Source organism: Thermobia domestica, chromosome 7, assembly GCF_964235325.1.
Source record: "Thermobia domestica chromosome 7, izTheDome1.hap1.1, whole genome shotgun sequence".
Taxonomy (NCBI): Eukaryota; Metazoa; Arthropoda; class Insecta; order Zygentoma; family Lepismatidae; genus Thermobia; species Thermobia domestica.
In genome coordinates, this window is record NC_137460.1 from 270,262,074 (window position 1) to 270,282,908 (window position 20,835).

The 20,835-nt window shown below is 33.8% G+C and overlaps 1 protein-coding gene across 4 annotated transcripts in view; it reads left to right on the forward strand.

The window, feature by feature from the left end:
- LOC145690915 (uncharacterized) overlaps positions 1–20,835 on the forward strand; it is a 48,487-nt gene that overhangs the window by 8,617 nt on the left and 19,035 nt on the right. The window contains exon 2 of one of the 4 annotated variants that reach the window (XM_081766348.1): positions 7,206–7,379. The exons of the other annotated variants lie outside the window; for them this stretch is intronic. Within the exon in view, the coding sequence (XP_081622474.1) occupies positions 7,206–7,254 (49 nt within the window). The 3' untranslated portion in view covers positions 7,255–7,379. Of the gene's footprint in view, positions 1–7,205; positions 7,380–20,835 lie in introns of those variants that run through there. 4 annotated transcript variants of the gene reach the window in all.

Genomic DNA, 20,835 nt, shown 5'->3' on the forward strand with positions numbered 1-20,835 from the left:
GTAAAAACTGCCTAAATTTCAAAGAATTTCCGTCAAAGTCAGTTTCGTAGAATACTAGTGTGTATAATTGGACTTTGATGCAATTGTTGAAATTGAAATGTGAAACGTTTCGTAGGTGGGGTTACTTTTCACAACATACAAAAAAGTATGTTGACATACGTTTCTGTGCAATGTTTTAATTCAGTATTTCAACATTTTACATTCTACACAAAACTGCATGCATTTTAGTAACATTGATGTAATGTTGTACCGGTATCAGTACTTAGTTTGAATTATCGATATCTGTAAAGGAAATTATGTATTTTCTGGTACCGACTCTGGAACCACATTCTAATAGTTTAATATATGTTCCACAAAAGTGCCAACTGACGAAAAGAAAAAAATCATTTTCGTAAACTGATTTAATTTGGTTATTCCCTTTGTCCAAGAATATGATCCTTACACTAATCAGTTCAATATTTACGGGTTTGTAACTTTCAGGCTGAAACGTACCCAAAATTACATGTTTTTTTTTTTTTTTTTTTTTTTAACGACAAGTCTGTGATTAGACTCAAAAACAGTGACTTTAATCGGTTCTTACAGGTTTAGACACTTCCTGGAACTGTTTCTGCGTGAGTCACTTGTTTGAACAGTTCGTGTCTTTGCTGTGACGTCTTAGTTCAGAGATTGGTGGTAGTTCATATTTTTCCCACTAAGCGTCTCTGTACAGTCATATGGTAGTTTGTTACTGTGACGTCAAATGTTGTTTCTGCTTGTATGTGTGTGCTATTGCTGGTGGAATGCGGTGTGCGGGTAATTGAATTTTCGTTTCATGGCGAAAATCGAGTTAGCAGGTGCGATTTAGAAACCATAACATGAATTTAATACAAAGAATTTGAACTTGTCGTTGTTTAATATGTTTGTATTAGATTCGGATATTAATTCATATCAGTTTGCAGCACTGTGTGGTTTAATTGAGTTAGAAAAAAAATGTGATGATTGTGTTCGAAGGCTGAAGATATTCCCGACGTATGGTAAAAGTGGGCGTTTATTGGTTAGTCTTGTTTGTAATAAGAACAAGTGTGCTCGCTTTAATAAATCGACGTCTGTGCGGAAAGGAACACTTTTCAGTAATGTTAACTTGAGTATTGCGCATGTGTTCTTACTATCTTATTTTTTCGTGAATCAGCAATTATGAGTTCATCATTCATGAGTGTTCTGGTATGGCGAAACGGTGTGTGCTTTCGTTTTTAATTGATATTAATTTTATTCTTGATTTGCATTCCATTTGAATATTTGGCAGAGTATTTGCTTTGCTGCTGGTTGTTCCATTATTTTGGTGAAATGTAATTTATTTTTCCTCATCATGCTGCACTGATTTATAATTAGTGATGAGTGTTTTTTTTTTAATTTTTCTTCCTTCTTACGTTAGCTTTAGAGTAGTGTTTTGATTAAATATTATTGTCTTTGGATGTTTTTATGGTACTTTAATCGGTGTGGGTGGGGTGGTAGCCCCCATTTAGATATCAATATTGATAGTCACCACTTCACCTGGATTGATTAAGAATGGTGTTTAGTAACTTCTTGGCCCTTGTCTTTATAGTATAATTATTAACATTGTACATTATTTTGACTCGGACAGTAACTATAACCGATTCAACTGATCCGGTTCCGGGAGCACACCGGAGCAGTTTAGGAATCATTCCTAAACTGCTCCCGACACCGGATTAGATAAATCGTTGCAGTCACTGTTTGAACCGAAGTAAAGATTTGCCTGAAAATCTGTTGCTAGTGATCCCTACGTGTATAAGCTGCAAGCCCAGTTCCCAAAAGTCTAGCGATTTCTAAAAAAAAAAAAAAAAAAAAAAACAAAAAGTCCTTTTAAATGAAGCCCGTCTCAAACCACTTTTCTGGATCTGCCACTGTTGATTATTTGTTTTCTAACAAGAAATCCGTTCCAGTTTCTACCTAAATTTAAAACACAGGAGGCTCCAGTGGTAATAATTTTCTATCTAAGCGATATTTTGTACCGGTGCAAATTAACCCCTAATACAGGCTTAAACGCCTTCTCCCAGTTTTGCGTTTTTTATGGCTTTGAAACATTTCAATTTCAACTACTGCATCAAAGTAGTATTCTACGAAACTAATTTAACTTCGACGGAAATTCTTATAGATGATATCTGTTAAATTTTATCAGCCTTTACAGTGACTGCTTTCCCGGTAATTTGAACTGAATTTAACCGCAGACTTTATAGCCAAAATACAGTAACATGTTCTATCTTACGGTGGCACTTGAAACTTTCTCTCTACTGATCACGTTTTTACCGAAAGAGTACCGCGAAACTCTTTTCAAATTTTGTGCCGAGTAACCCCGTCTTATGGTACTTCAAAGTAGTTTTATGCAAGACATCATAGTTTTTATTAAACGGTAGGTTATATATCATTATTTGGTTTACCTTAAGTGGAAAAAAGGAATTATTAAAATAGATTTTATTAACTTTCTCTTTCTCTGTCATCACGTTAGGAGGATGAAGCTCGATTCGTGTACTAATTTATAACAGCTAGTTAATATACACTTATATCTAACATTATGGAGTAGGGTACTATAGATGTGAAAGACCCCAAAATATTAGGAATAGTAGGAATTGGAAAATGATCAAATAGGATCGCTATCGAATCCATAGGTTTCTGGCACAGTAGGTGTTGCTCATTGGTATTTATTTTCTTTAAATTTTATAATATTAGTTATTATTGTAATTATGATAAGGAATTGCAAGTGTACCGGAAAAGACATTAAAATCACAAGATTGTTGCTCCTCTTCTTTGTTATTCTTATCAGTTTCTTATTTCTAAACTTTTGTATACACATTATTTCCTAAAGTTAGTGCTATTTCGCCAGGCGCATGGTAAAATACAAGTTTCTGCAGTACTATCATATGAATTTTTACCTAATATTGGGGAAAGAGTTCGTAATTTGTATCATTTGTTTAACATAACATAAAAAGATATAGCAAAAATATATATTAATAATGATAACATATTGAGTAATCGTGGACAATACATAATGATTCCAGTATTGTCCACGATTTATTATAGTCTTTAGCCATTTCACTTGTCTTTTAATGGTGTGATTTAAATTATAACCTGTATTGTGAAAAGCAGAACGCACGCCATTCATAGATCCAAGTTCTAAACATGTTACAAATAAAACGATTAGGTATATTTGTATAGCTTTTACCTAGGATACTATTATTCCTTCCTACATTGTAGAAAATGATAACTAATTATTTCACTCATCCGGTAGCGATAACGTGATTTAAAGTGGAACACCTCCACCTTAGTTCCTCAGAGAGCGTAAATGAGAGGTCAAAATTTAGAGTAGGTAATAAAATAGAAGAAATGGATAATTTTAGTTTCTGTTATCTACGGACATAATTGTATGCTTTATATTGTATCATATAGCAACAAATGTGTTTCGCTCAGTTATTACGGATAAGACAATTTCAAATTATATCCTTTATGTTGAGAAGCGGAAAAACTATTATTACCAACCGCAAGTTTGATAATATTTCAAAAACAAGTATTGGGAATATTTTACTGACTTCGGATTTCCTTGTTTCGGATTTGTACCTTTTACTTGCAGCTATTCTACAGCCAACTTTACGGAATAAATAATTTATTTATTTTCATTTTTAGTAGTTAAGTCGAACAAATTAACAGTTTGTGCGTTCTACAATTTAGAAATTTGTAAGAATATCTTTAGGTGGAAACAACAAAGAAAGTTTCAACTCGTTCTATTTCAAGCGATTTCCAATTCGAATTTTTTTTTCGGTGCTCTGAGCCTATCGTAGAGTTATATATTTGACATACTCATCTTCCTAGTATAAGAGGCAAGTAACTCGTGAGTATTTCTTTTTAATGAAGAAGGAAGTATTAATGTCTGTACTGATAAACAATGAAAGAAATTTTGATCGCAGCATTAAACTTGTTTCAAACTTGGTGATCAAAACGGCTCCTACTCTGCGGATGGTATAATTTGAGACCGTTTCATTTCTTTTAGGCGAGTGAAATTAATTGGCATCTTATTTGAGAATATAGACGAATGTAAGAATATCCCAGGTACAAACTTTGAAAAATTTCCCAACCATTCTATTTGAAACATCTTGCGAAATTTAACAGCTGTTGCCAGTTATTTTGCTTCTAATTACAGAAAATGTAATTTACGATCAGGAGATTTCTTATTAGGTGATTGAAATAAATTTTGTTAGTCTGCTTTTAGATTTTAGACAAGCGAGAATGGCCCTAGATACAATTCCTGCAGGATTTTGTATTTTTGTTTAAGAAATGCTTTGAAATAGATGATTAAGAATAGATTTATCAATACAAAATAGCTTTGCAAAGTATGTTTTTTGACAAAATAGAATCTTAATACTTTTATAACTGTGCCCAACGTCGGCTTCTTCTTTTTAGTTTTCGTTTAACGGGAGGTGGTCATTATGACTCCTAATCGATTTCTAAGTAACGTTAGTTTCAATTTTTGCTAAGGGGCAGCAGCATTTTATCTGATAATGTTCTCGAAGTACATTTGAAAAAGGTATTTTATAATCAACTTTTCGTTCTTCTATATAAAACTTGTGTAGCATGAGATCATCATTATTATTTAAATTCGTTCCCAGCGATGTTAAATCAAATTATATTGTGGGCTAATGAGATGTACTCATAAAATGCCAGCGAAGCGTTATTTATTTATTTATAAATTACCCCTGTACAGTAGGGTGTACCGAAAAAAACTTTTTTTCGAAATGTTAAGGTGGGTAGTGCGGAAAAGTGGCCATTTGTGATCAGAAAGACGCCAGATTTTTTTCAGATTTTTTGGAGGTGGTTTAGGTGGCGCGCATCGACTTTGAAGTTTTGGTTATGCAACCACGCACAACAATTTCACAAAATTCTTAATAATTGATTATTTTATGTAATTATTTGTAGGTTAAAGTAATTTCACATTTGTTTCTCGAAAATATATTAAATTTGTGCCTCAAGGGGGGATCCTATGTTATTTACGTATTATTTTTGGCTAGAAAAGTGATTTTCGGCTAAAATTCCTTTCTTTCTATGGATTTTTTTCTAATTTCTTTTCAGCTTTGAATTTTTTCGATAGTTTCTCGATATAAAACACTAAAACACGGTTTTTCAGCGTTCAAATTTATTACCGTTTCTCGGTCTCTGTCCAGCTCTTCGCTTATTTTCATTGCTAATTGTGCTATGAAAATAAGCAAGAGCTCACCACGAGGAGGTAGCTGGACTGCGAGCTCCACCCACCCACCCACTCCAAATTATCATAGTAAACAGAAGTTTACTAAGAGGCTAGCCAGGATTTTCTTTTAGTTTTCTCCTTTACCTTTATAGTCACTTTTTGTTTGAAATGTCGGCATATGTCCTCTAGATTTCAATTTTGCTTTGATGTAGCCCTCACGTGCGCTGGCGCCGAAAACGGAAGGAGCAGCCTCTGTAACAATTTTCACAAGTCGCCCTACTCCTTGGGTGTGACAGGGGAAGACTTGAAATTCTACTATTTTTTTGTTTTTAATGTATTCATCTACTTCTTCATTTGTCATCTTCTTGGTCAGCGGAGGCTCGTGGAGGGAGCATGAAGCCCAATCAATCATCTCATAGTATTGCTCTGCATTAAAATTGATGACTGGTAAAACAGAAGTTCGTATTCTCTTGCTTTTTGTCAATCCTCTTGCTTTCTTAATTGTTCTCCAGCCAAGACTTCTGATGTCTGGATTTTGATCCGTTACTAAAGCCAGCAGAAGATTTTCAGGGTGAGCAAAAAATGCATTTTGTTGAATGACCCTATCAATCAGATTTCTCAAGTGGTCTGGAAGAAATCGGGACAAGTGGATCATATTCCAGAGGTGTCGGGCTCCGTCAGTTATCAATGGTTTCTTCTTGATCTCAAACCACACCTGTCCGTACACGTTCAGTATATTCCTTGCAAGAAGTTGCAGCTGTTCAGAGGGGTGGGGTGTGCTTCTTGCAAGGTATATAATGAACGTGTACGCACAGGTGTGGTTTGAGATCAAGAAGAAACCATTGATAACTGACGGAGCCCGACACCTCTGGAATATGATCCACTTGTCCGATTTCTTCCAGACCACTTGAGAAATCTGACTGATAGGGTCATTCAACAAAATGCATTTATTGCTCACTCTGAAAATCTTCTGCTGGCTTTAGTAACGGATCAAAATCCAGACATTAGAAGTCTTGGCTGGAGAAGAATTAATAAAGCAAGAGGATTGACAAAAGGCAAGAGAATACGAACTTTTGTTTTACCAGTCATCAATTTTAATGCAGAAAATTGTTACAGAAGCTGCTTCTTCCGTTTTCGGCGCCAGCGCACGTGAGGGCTACATCAAAGCAAAATTGAAATCTAGAGGACATATGCAGACATTTCAAACAAAAAGTGACTATAAAGGTAAAGGAGAAAACTAAAAGAAAATCCTGGCTAGCCTCTTAGTAAACTTCTGTTTACTATGATAATTTGGAGTGGGTGGGTGGGTGGAGCTCGCAGTCCAGCTACCTCCTCGTGGTGAGCTCTTGCTTATTTTCATAGCACAATTAGAAATGAAAATAAGCGAAGAGCTGGACAGAGACTGAGAAACGGTAATAAATTTGAACGCTGAAAAACCGTGTTTTAGTGTTTTATATCGAGAAACTATCGAAAAAATTCAAACTGAAAAGAAATTAGAAAAAATCCATAGAAAGAAAGGAATTTTAGCCGAAAATCACTTTTCTAGCCAAAAATAATACGTAAATAACATAGGATCCCCCCTTGAGGCACAAATTTAATATATTTTCGAGAAACAAATGAGAAATTACTTTAACCTACAAATAATTACATAAAATAATCAATTATTAAGAATTTTGTGAAATTGTTGTGCGTGGTTGCATAACCAAAACTTCAAAGTCGATGCGCGCCACCTAAACGACCTCCAAAAAATTTGAAAAAAAATCTGGCGTCTTTCTGGTCACAAATGGCCACTTTTCCGCACTACCCACCTTAACATTTCGAAAAAAAGTTTTTTTCGGTACACCGTACTGTACAGTCCAGATTAAGAATATAATCGGAAATACGAAACTATTAAGTACATCCCGTCTTTCGTAGAAAATATTTTAGTAGCATAGAAAACTACACTGTCTAAGCTGAATTTCATTCTGGATTACAGGTTTACATTAGGAAAGCACGATGATGGCTATGAATCCAAGGTTTTATGAGTGAAAGATATAAACTGGTTTAAGAAAAACTATTTTCTACATGGGGCAATATATTCGATGATCCAATTGAAATTGCAGGAACGTGAGAGTACAAGGAGCCAAGACTGACGAGAAAGTTATGGAGCTAATGGTTTATAGTTTACTTGTGTATCAGGTTTTATATATATATATATATATTTTGTGTTTCCACGTATATTTCCCTTTCTTTAATTTGTACCTTTTCTCAATTTTTAAGAGTTTTTTCACACTATTTTCGATTGAATTCCACCAAGATATGAGTTTTCTACCATTGGGCAGTGCTTGTATGTATTGATAGCTTTTATCATATTTCATACTGCCTTTTTGGACAGTTCCAAATTTTTGCACTTGAAGATGTAAACGCTGAGCTATTCCATATAAAATCAAGAACTTCGCGAATGATGCCTCAAAAATTAGAGTTAAATTTTACATATCAAGTAATACATACAAGTTGGCGAAAAAAAGTGGAAGGCTGAGATTTTTTGGAAGTCAGTTTTGAAATTACAGATTCTCAAAATACTGATAATTTACCAGCAAAATATTCCATGCTTGACATTTGTTCGATTAGCACTTGCAGAGTACTGAAAGCTCATAAGATACTGGCAAGTAGCAACATAGCACTTGGAATATAGATGTTTTCTATTTTGTATCCAAGTAGTATGAGAGTCGTCAATTTAATTTAAATGATTTTTTTATTACTTGTTTATGGTAATGAACAATTTGTTAAGCAACTAACTTATATTTTAACTGAGTGTGACGTGAAAAGCCACGAAAGTCCCTCCTTAATTATAGCGCTTTCAGTTAAACGTTTTCGGAAACAAAAAGTAAACAATAGATCATCTGGTTTTAATTTCAGAAAAGCCGATTATCATAAATTGTATTTAGAACTTCCAAAAGTTAGTTGGAATTGCCTTTCATATTAAAATGACGTAAATAAAGCTGTAAAAACATTTATCAATTAATTGACGACGTATTTAAACAATGCATTTAAACTAAAAAGAATCCCAGTAATAAAATCTTTCCTGTCTGGTTTAACTCAGAAATAATTCAAAAAATCAAATAAAAATCGTACTATCACAAAAACAGGAAGAACACAATAGACAATAATACATATTACCGTGATAAATTCTGTAGTTTAAGGACGGAGGTAAAGGCAAAAATTGCGAAAGCATACAAAGAACTCGTAGCTAACTCCGAGAATTGCATAGCAGATGATCCAACAAACTTTTGGAATTTTATCAAAAATAAAACAAGGTATTTGACTAATGGCCCCCTTATGTATAATGGTGAAAGTCTACAGTGTAACAGGGATATTGCGGAGGCTTTTGCACATTATTTTAGGTCTGTTTACAATCATGAACTTCTGAGTTATAACACGGATGCTCTAATGTCACACTAACCTAGAAGTATATCACTCGATATTTTCCAAATCACTGAAATAGCAATATCAAAAATAGAACATGCCATTAAAAGGTTGAAATCTAGAACAGCGTGTGGCCCTGATGGTATCCCACCCTATATAATAAAGGGAACTATTGATATCATAAAACATCCTATACACATACTATTAAACATGTCCGTAAAATATAATGTTTTTCCAGACAGATGGAAAGAAAGCTTGGTATGTCCTATTCCAAAAACTAGCAATGCTAAGAATATAGAAAGCTTTAGACCAATTGCAGTTCTATCCCCATTTGCAAAAACTTATGAATATATAATACACAATCGCTTACTTAATCATGTTAGAGCCAGTATCTCTGTATACCAACACGGATTTCTCAAGAATATATCCATTTCAACTAATTTGACAATTATAACAAACTTTATAGTTTCAAAACTAGACAAAGGAGGGCAGGTGGATGTAATCTATACAGACTTTCAGAAGCCGTTCGATTTAGTTAACCACGACATTTTGATTGAAAAACTAGCTCTTATGAATCTTTCTAAGCAAGCGTTAGTACTTTTCACATCATACTTACGTGATCATAAACAATCTGTAGCTTACAAAGGTCATATCTCCAACAATTTTAATGCTACATCGGGAGTACCGCAAGAAACAATCCTTGGACCTTTATTATTTCTCATCACTATCAATGACATAACTAAGCACATCAAGAAATCGAATACTTTACTCTTTGCAGATGACTTAAAATTATATACTCAAATTAAATCACTTGAAGACTGTAAAAACCTCCAGGAAGACTTGGAAAATGTAAAACACCGGTGCCACGTGAATAAATTTAGCCTAAACATAACTAAATGTAAAGCTATTACATTTACTAGAAAAGGAAAATACATAAATTATGATTATACTATTGACGGTATAAATCTTTGTAGGCCGGAAACTGTTAAAGACCTTGGTGTTACCTTCGACCCAAAACTGACTTTCGCAAATCACATTGAAACTATTGCAAACAATGCTTATAAGTCTTGGATTTGTTTGTCGTGTAAGTAGAGACTTCCGTAGCCACATGACAATTTTGAAACTATATTATTCGTATATCAGATCCCAACTGGAATACGCTTCTTTTATATGGACTCCTCATAATGGAAAATATATCCAAATGATTGAAAGAGTGCAGTGTAAGTTTTTGAGATTACTAATGTATAAAAAAACTGGAATGTACCCAGCATACATATCATACCCAGAACTAACAAACAATTTCAATATACCGACATTAGAGCAACGTAGGTATGAGAATGATTTAGTTTTTCTACATAAAATAATAAGTAATAAAATTGATTGCATAGTACTAAGTTCTAATATATTTCTGCATGTTCCGACGTCTAGAACGAGGTTAAGCAATAGTAGTACCATGTACTGTAAGAAAGCACGCACTGACATCCTGTATAATTCCCCTTTATGGAGAATGAGCTCTCACTACAATAATATTGAAGAAAAGTGTGAAATGATAGACATATTCAATATGTCTGAAAAAATGTTTAGGAACACAATTTGTAGTGTGATGAGCTGAGTTAATTAATGAAACAATAAAAACTTCAGTATGTTTTTCTTCTGTAAAAATAATGATGATATTTTACCATATATGTAAACAGACACTGTAAATGGGCAGAACGCCTGTTGTGTTGTTGTTACAATAAATAAATAAATGAAATATCAAACTGTATGGAAGGTGGCAATAATATCATGATATGAAAGCACATGATTTGGTCTACTTTCCTAGTGTAATCATTTCCACACCTGCGGAACTATTTCCAAACAAGCAAACGGAGTGAAATGAATAGTATATACCCAATCAGAAATGTCCAGAGGAATAGTAACTGTATTCGCATCACTGGTAATTGCATTTAAGCGCAGAACTGCACTTTAGAAAACTTGAAACCAGAATCTTAATGAAACGACATAATGATCTTACCTTCCTCCAGACGCTGTAGACTGGAATAGTGATGTCGTCATTTCCTTTCCGGTACCATGGTGATCGCCATGTTTGTTTTTTTTCTATACAAACGCGTGAAATTAATGCGGCTAAAGAGTTTATTTCTAAAAGCTCCACATCCCTAAGTAATAAGGTATAAATCGAATAGTTAAGGTAAGCACAATTATCATGCAATCCACCAGAAGAAGCAATTATATGCAATATAAACTCCCTTACGTGTAGATTGACAAACTGTTGGCACAGAGAAAGCTGTAAAAATATATGATTCTTAAAAAAGAAAAATGTCTTAGAATAATGTGGGGCATTTATACCTCTAATGGCTACTCCTTATAATGGGAGTGCTCAATATTATTTCTAAGTATACATTACAAAAGAAAGAAAAGTCTAGCCTTTAGAAAAATTCAATTCAGACCATCAGTGGATATAAATAACATTTTTCTTATATTCTCTATCAACTTTTTTTTAAAAGCATTTAGAAAAGATGCAACAATTACACATCCAATTATGAATGGTTCAATATATATTTTAAACAAATGTTAAGCCATAATCCTGTTCAAATTTGCAATATTACATCATACTCATATTATTGAATCAAAAATTTTACGGAATTATTTTAGTCAATACCTGATTATGAACAGGGTGAGTACACTTTAAGGTTTAATTTAACCTGAAAATATAGAAATTCTCAAAATATACGTTATCAAAGAACAAATTTCACAAGACATGTGAACTCGGTGGTTTCCAAGATTTTAATGCTTGTCATGCACGTAACTTTATTTAACATATTTGACATTTCTACACTTTTTTTTTCAGTTTCAATCATTCGAAATATTTAAAAAGAAACATAAGTATTTGTTCCACTCTAATGTTTGCAGTTCCGAAATATTTCATCACTGTTTTCGTTTTGCACATAGATTCTTTAGATATTTAGACTATTTGTTGTTTAGAAAATAAAATGGCGATCACCATGGCAACGAGAAGGATGTGAGGTCAGTCTATTATGTTTGGTCCTTAAATTTACCATGAAACCATTGCCTTCAGGAATCTTAAAAGCACACAAATCCTGAGAGATAAGGTTGGTATCTACTCTTTACATCTTTTATACGGTATAACTTCTATACACTATTCATACATTATGCAGTACAGCTTCTACACAATATTCATCTTACTTTCTTCTTTCCCCCCCAAAAAGAAGAAAACCGCAGCGAAATGATAGCTATTTCACAATTAGTTACTAGGTTTGGAAACACACCTGATCGAATCACAGGTACCGTAGTGACTGATCAAATTTTGCAGAAGGTAGTTTTATAACTTTTACGTTTGCATAGAAAATTTCAATCGAATATTTCTGATACAGGCATACACATTCAGGACAACAATGCTACCAACTTGAAATGTGCAAAATATAGCTACAGAATCAAATATTTAAACATGTACAAATTTTAGCATAAATTCCAAATTGAAAAGTTGAATATAGTATTATTCAAAGATAGAGTAGTCACATAGATTGATTGTTTTATATCTGAGGGATGAAAGCAGAATAACGATCATGTGGCATTTCGCTATATTTGACACAAAAGCCGTTACTTGTAGGGAGCGTAAACCCATGGCCGATAGGTTTTCCGACGTTTGGTCTACCATCCAGTAACATGTTTAATCATATTTGATATTTAATTTTCTAGTATAAACATTACAGAAACCATGACCTGTAACAATTTCCATCGTTTTTTATGTGATTCTCTTTCCCCTTTCCTAATTTTAATAGTCGGAATGTATTATTCCAATTTTTCCTTTTATGGTTAATTTTCACCATGTTATGCATTTTCTTTTGATGACCGCGTTTAGCTACATTACTAATCGGAATTTTTACATTTATTAAATATTCACTTATTTCTTTTTAATCCAATTTTTTATTACTTGTCCTAGTCAGCTAACCACTAACATTTAAGAAGGCTGGCGTTCTAAGAAATAGTAGCTCCTTCATCCAGGTGAATTGTTTCAGTTTATGTCTTATAACTGGACACCGAACATGACACGCCAGGATATTTCTCTAATTGGAGCAAGAAAGAATGCATATTTCGGCATCACTTAGAGAAGTACTAGATAGATAAGATAAATTACATTCACGCTGAGTTCTAAGGGATGAAAATTAATGCAAACAAAATGAATATAATAATGTGGATCATGCTGAGACAGAGAAAGATGGACAGAACAACAAAATTTTATCTCTTAAGCATGGACAGTCTGGATTTCCCTTCTGCCCCATCTTTCTGTTTGGGTTTTTCTTTTCCCTTATGGAATAAATTGCTTTTAGTATCAATGGCCAACATAATTTACAATGCTTAGTTCATTGAAAAACAAACTATAGGCGAATCAGACGGAGAATTTAGAATGAGTCTGACACGCTATCCAAATACGGGCACAATCTAAGGCGTATGTTCAAAACTGCTATATAATTGCCGCCGGTTCCATCTAATTTTTTAATTTTATTTACGGTTTTTAGATGTCTATGACTAAACGTGTGGCTCCAGCAAAAACCTTGGATCTGTAGGTCAAGGTCAGGCAAAAGTTAATCCACAATCTTCAGAACTTACTGTTGCGTCTACATATATGAAGGATTAATCGAAGATTTGCATTGAGAAAACCTAAAATATCGTAGATAGAAGCACTTCAAATTTGGTATTGGCTCACAATGTTGCGTATAGCATGGACAGAAAAAAATAAACAAAGACTAAGGGACGCTAGTGAAGGACAACAGATCATGAAAATAATACGAAAAAAAAAAGAAAAAGCATGCTTGGCCATCTTATTCCGCACTCCGATTGTATCACCATGCTGATAGCGGGAAATGCAATAGGAATACCAGGAAAACGGAGACCTGTGGCCGTGAAATCGTGTTTTTTGTCGTTGTTGGAATCTTGTAAATATAGTCGTAACGTTCATATTGATTTTCATCTTTTTCCCAAAAGTTTACACATCCCTCTCTTTCCCTGTTACTATTTTTTTCGTTTATCCCTGCTTTGCTACGGCAAATCAAGACTTCTTCTGTACCTACGTTTTGTCATAAACCGAAGCTGACAGAACGGTAGACAAAGCGAAGATATCGTAAAAATGAAAAGTGAGCAAGTGATGAAATTAAGCTTAGATATTAAAAAACTAAAATTATCTTGCAGTACAAATCACAAAACCTGGTTAAACTGTATAGAAAATCTAATAATACTAAATGTAATTCATACAAGTTAAAAGAACATCAAAAGGTTATAAATGAACAAGTAGCTTTTACTGTATATGTTTACGGCCGTTTCGACATCTTTATTTCCACCTTTATCTTATTTTTTTTCTTTTAATACAGGTGGCTGTGTCGCTCAATTGATAAATTAAGATTTCACTTACTCACAATAATCTTCGACCGGTCAACACCTTCAGGGGCGTTGCAGTTATTATGATCTCAGAAGTTCCACGTCGGATAATCCCAAGTGCCCTCCGGAGTCCTCTTCTCATAGTAATAAGCGATCGTCCAAGCCGGCACAATTATTCCGTCCTTTTCAATGATTTGGAGCCAGAGTTTGTTACACAAAACTGAACTTACAAACGAATGTTAAGATGCTAACACATTTCTACTAGTCACTTCAGTGCTGATTTCTGCACAATATTAGAAAAAATATTTTACACGAAGGTGTATGCAAATATCGTACAATCGCTGATGATAAACTAAAAAAAATGGCTCTCGTGTATGCAAACGGCGGTTTAGCTTGCGAAGCTGAATCCGTACAAGTGGAGAACTCATAAGAGTATAACGTGTGTTTACTTTAGAACAATGTACCCCACTCGGCTTCGTGTGTGCCTTTCCGAGCGACGACTAGGCGTCGTGCAAAACATTGAAGGTTATTTTATCAAACCAAAGCTTGTATGTGGTCAGCGGGAAAAATCTCGATTTTCACTCCTAGCATCGGGACCGAAATTATCGTCCTATTGTCTTTTAGTTATGACAGTGCGTAGGTGCAGGATGATCGTCCCGAAATTCAGATATAAGGAAACTGTCACCAGAAATGCAGCACTCACGTGATCAGTGTCCCTATTTCTTGAGCATGTGTTGCCATAAGACCGGAGATGGTCTTACTAACACAAGTGTACCAAATACCAAACTGATGAAAAAGTTTTCAAGATTGCTCCGCCAAATACGAGGCTTGGTTAATAAAGTTTAAACTTAACATTGTCCTATTTCTTTTAAATTCCAAAGAATGAGCCTCATGTCGTGATAGCCGAAACGTTGTCTTTATGATGTTATCCTATGTATAGTACTAAATTTTTGTACGAAACAATTTACCCTTGATTTAGTTTTGGATTTTTGCACAGTAAATAAAACGGACAAACCAAAACTTCGTAGGTTGATTCGGTGGTAAGATGGTTAACGCGTTGCTGTCTGGAATAAATGGTCGTGGGCTCAAGTCTCGGAAGTTGAAACATTTTCATTCTAAATATGTTTCTATATGTTCACATATATTATTAATATTTCTTTTCTTGCACTTCACATATGTTATCTTAGACCATGTGTTCATGGATTAGGTAATTTAAACCAGGTTTTGTTATATATACTTATAGTTTCCTACCTTTCCTTCAAAATGGATTTCTATATGTTCACATTTGTTAATATTTATTTAATAAGTTAACAAGTTAATAATTATTTAACAAGTAAGGATATATTAGCAGAAAATATAGAACGATGCCAAAGCATATTTTTTTTTGACACAGCAATGCATTATTTTTTCTTTATTCCGAAAGTTACTGCCAGTGTGTGCTATGCAGCCAAACCTTCTACTCACTGTTAGTGCGGTGGCATCAGTTTTCTGCACGTACACCCATTGTGAAATCAGTTTTTCTCTTCAAAAATGACCTATGGATTATTATTCTGATAAAATATAGAAAGTATCAGTGTTAAAACTATAATAGTTTTATTTAGACCCGAACACATTTTAGCACTATTTTAGAACAGCCATTTCAAAACTGGCGTCGAATCTGGCGTAATATCACGGCTATTTTTTTTTAACTATATACATATCAAATATGGAAGTAGTTCAAATTCACTATTATATCCAATTTCATTACTTATTTTCTTAGAGGAAGAGTGCTAAAAATCTATCACGTTGCAGTTTCTTGTAATCGATTCTGCATTCAAATAGTATGTTCATTTTTTCCGTTGAAATTCAATTCAAACTGGACATGGTTAAAATTATCCGTCTCGGGTTTCAACATTTATCGCTATAAAACGAAAATGGTAACAGGTATGTAGCAGCTGTTGTTTTGTAAGTGATTAGTAATCATGTTATCTGATTTTCATAGAGAAAAACTGTATAAGCTGTCGAGCAGCTCTTCTGCGATCGGGTCAGCGTCCGAATAATACGTTCTGTCTTTTTCCTTAACTTTCTATTCAAATTAGAAGTGCTTCAGATTAACAAGTTTTTTCAACATTTATCTTTATAGAAGTGAAAGAGTAACGGATAACTAGTAATAGATACTTGAGATAGATCCAGCGTCCAAGGAACAGATTCCTTCTTCGATCTTGTTAATATATGGGAACAAATTGTTATAGATGTACTACTTCATGTTTGAATATTGAATTGGCATATGTTGAATGTCGACTGTAAAGCGATATTCACTTGTTATTTGGGTATTGTATAAAGTGTTTAATAAACCCCACCAGGTTGATACTTTTAGCCATGCATAAAAAAGTTGTAGCTATATAACAGACACTTGGCAGAAGTTATGTGAATGGTTAATAAAAAATGTTCCGCCATGACTGCCATGAAATTTAACCTTTAACCTGATTTGAAATATTATTTTAGTACTAGGCAATGCTGTTATTTGTTCGTTTTCTAGCGAATGATGTATGTTTTAACCACTACAAGATTTTACCGTTGCGACATTTACGTTGGTTATTTCACACATTCCGCTAACACCGCATTAGTTGTTCATAAACGCAGATATTTTACGAATTATGTAACTTTTTGAACTTGTTCATTATAGTTACCTTAGTGTAAACATAGTGTTCGGCCGGTATTATGTATGTTGGTGATTCTACCTACCTGCACAATTGTATAGATCAGGGCTGAAAGGGTGACAGTTTATTATTAAAAACCAGGAAAAAGACGTTAAATTTTGAATAACTTACTTAGCGTGTGATGAACGAAAAGAAATTTTACGTGCTATATATTTAGTTTACATTTACACTAAGAAGATATCACAATTTTACACAAATAATGAAATTGATATATCTACGATAGGCGGATCACGTCACTTGCGTCGCTATGTCTGTGAACTGTAAAACTTTTGTGACATTTTGGTGTGTGAAAAACGAAAAGATAATATTATAGGATACGATACTCTAAGAGTGGGCTATAATGATCCAAGTTGGCATGGTTTAGTGTAGGATGATAGCCAGTCGAGAAGTTAAATTTGTGAGGTGTGAGACTTCGGGTTTGGTTAATCACTGGGTGAACGAGTTTCGTATATTTTTGAATGTATACTAAAATTTAAAGTGAAATATATATTTTACCTTTTAAGCTATTGCTGCTAAAATTACACATTGACAATTATTATGAAAACTTCAAATGAAGGTCACGTTTTTTCAATTAAGTTACTATTTCGGCCTTCGTTCACAATTTCGTGAACGTATGTTCAGTATGTTGTACTTTATTGTAACCAGCGAAACAAACACCTGATCTCGAAGGTGCTACCTCTGTAACAAAGTGTGCAGATAACCAGTGCTTAACTTCTACTTTGAAATTTTACAGATAGTACAGTAAATACAACCGGGACCAAGCTTTTGCTTATTGTCCCTAGTTCAGGATTTGTGCAGGAACTTGATCCTAACTCGTACTTTAATGAAATGTGGACTAGTTTCAAGACGCATTTGTGCGAAGAAATCATATTTTGACTGGAATACTATAAATAAAATATATACTCTCTTCGAAATGCGATGGCAAAGTTGGAAAAAGATTTTCTTGAAAATGTATTTCAAATGTTAATTATTATTATTATTTTGTAGTTTTTACGTTGTATGTGTTTATGAATGTCCAATGTTCGTTACAACATTAGTCATATAGAATTACGTAATTCTATTCCTCCAAGTCTGTGTTTAAAGGAGGCATATTTATGTATGATGCCGTTAAAGGTACGTAGATATACTTAGTGAACAATGTCTGTAAGTGTTCTTCCTTGAGTATTGTATTGTAGTAACGCGGGAATGAAACACAAAATATTAATGTGAATTATCGAGGGAGAAGTAGTGATTCTTCGATATTTTTCCCAAGAAGTAGGTAGATGTACTTCTCCATATAAGTAAATTGCTCCATACTACGTTAAAAAAGAACGCTCGGAAATGATAAAGGCGTTGTCTGAAAGAGAAACAATGAAAATACTTTGTTTCGCAGTAAATTTTTGTAAGTCGTATACTACAAGCCTTTTTGCGGTTTTTGACGTTACTCTTGTTAAAGCATCTAAAGAAGTCTATAAGTTGATTTGAAGTTTACAGCTTATTGTCACAATATCCCCTTGAAAACGTAGTTTTTCTACATTTTTTACGCTATCAACATTGTAATCACTTGAGTGCATCAGACAATGCGTGATGAAGTTGTGTACATTGCATATTCATTTTATATCATATGGTAAATTTGTGTATTATGAAATCTGCGCAAAATTGTCCGTTTTCATCTAAGTCGTAAATAACTTGCTCACTGGTATAGAGTAAAAATTTTTCATGACAATTTTCACCTCCTAAGCATAATCCACTCACCAGATACTCTGCTTTTAGTGTAGCACTTATAGATTTTCTCTTACTCGTGGGATCTTCATTCTGGACACAGTAACGTAAAAAAGATAACCAGTTTTCTAAATGAGATACATCATACATGTCTGGCTCATTGCAGACATGAAAAATTTAATTTCAATCGATTCAGCCATATCTGTAGTTAATATCAGATTAGGTTGATGTCAAATGTTTTGTACTAAGGTATAATAACAGATTGTTCCTCTTCTCACTCTTGAATGCTGTAATTCCGAAAACACTGCTGCACGTGACACTTTTTTAAAAGTGAAAAACCTATTGTGCCAACTTCCCTTTCTCTAACAGGAGAGACCACTTAGATTAAGAGTGTTGACCTACAAATTTAATCCCCATTTGAATTAACGTAACGTAATAAAATGCCATTTAATTGTAGACGCTCTGCATATTCAATTATTTATTTCAAATAGTTCAGCTGCCTGTATTTTATAATGTGATACATAACATATTTCTTCAATATTTCGGTACTCAAAGTGCAGCATTTATCTTCGCACGCCCTATTTACTTTTAACGTAAAAAACAATAATGACTAAAGTGTTTCACGATGCTAATAACACTCTAGGTGTATTGTTTGCAAAAGCCGTGAAATAGCAGGATTCCGAACCCAGTATATATATTTCGATTTCTGCGAATGACATTACACCGGGTTAGAGCACAAACATAAAAGCACTAGTAATAATCTAAGAGTAACGAAGGTTTTGATGGTTGTCCACATTACGTTAACGTGGAATTCTGGAATCGTTATATCATGTATTTCAAGTAAGTAGATTAAATTTACAAGAAATTGAAAAATGTATGCTTCTCGAAAGTATTTATTTAATAAGAATGTATCAGATGTAAATACGTAGCTACATATCAATATACGCAAAATTTTACTATCTCGAGGTATCAGACTATATAAAATCGCAACTTGAAATTGATATACATAAGGAAATCACATATCTTTTGCAAAATTTTAAAGTTTTTATATCGCCCATTTGTTTCTTTGTAATCATAGTGACAGTTTTTTGTAGCTCCAATTCCAACAAGTTCTTCCTATTTTTAAATTTTCTGACACAAAAAGTAATGATATATAATTAATGTTAGTGGCAACGGGTCTGTATTTTCACTTATAATAATGAAATATTTATTCCACATAGGACAAAATAAGTACTTTTGTATGTACCAGGTTAACTCTGATATCGTATAAATCTTGACGGACTTAAGTCTTTGACCAGGTAATGGCCACTGCTTTGAAACAAATGCAGGTTATGAGAATTACATCTATCATATCTGTACTTTGCTGTGCAGAAGAATTATACTTCTGGATCATGATCGCAATGGCTCATGGTGAGTGATTTGTCGTAGTTTGTCACGGTGGTGGCGGTGGGTCGCAGTGGGTTATATGCTGTTGACCCACGACCAAGTGACCCACCGATTCAACGAAAAACTCCAACTGTGCACTTTCCGGAATATCCGTACAGATTTTGGAAAAGTTCCAAAGATATGTAATGGTTACATTTTATGTAAAGGTATTACTAGTCTGCAGTTTCATATTTGAATGCAATTACGATTCGCCGTGACTTCTTCTATATATTTTTTCGTCACAAAACCAATAGAAAATACAACTTTTTCGATTCGAATTGGTTTGGGTTAACAGCTTGAAAATGAAATCCTTTAATGTCCAGTGATTATGCCTGTTAGGTTACTGAAGAGCATGATTAAAGCAAGTGAATTATGATGGACGAATTATAATGTAGATAAGAATTTTCGTACGGGGACACATCGTATTAAAGCCTATAAAAACGCCCGTAGCGTTAGCCAGTAGTTACAAAATAGTCGGGATTGGAGAGAAGTGTCAGTACCATCAGGACATACCCTCTCCATACGTCCCTACAATTAGTTAAATGTTATAACGGGAAGTTTCGAGATAAATTTCGTGTAGAATGTAGGGATTCTGAATTTACAAGAGCCGTAAGTAAATTTATTTTAACTAATAATTATGCCGGCTAAGCTACAGAAGGTGTCGATAATGAGAATGAAAGAAATTTTCGAATAATGAAAGTGGAAGGAAGCGGAACACGGAGAAAACTTATACACACCGTGTTTGTTCAGTACAATACTCATAAACGGGAATTGGGTGAATCAGGTTGAACCATTAAATTTACAACACTTCAATAATAATAATAATAATAATAATAATAATAATAATAATAATGGTATTAAAAGTTTTAAGTTGACCTAGAATTTGGCAAAACACTTAAACGTAGGTTTCGGAGAAGGGGTTCCGTACCTTCCTGAGACATTTCTGCAGCTACTCAAATTTAATCGAAAGCTTTCTGCTAA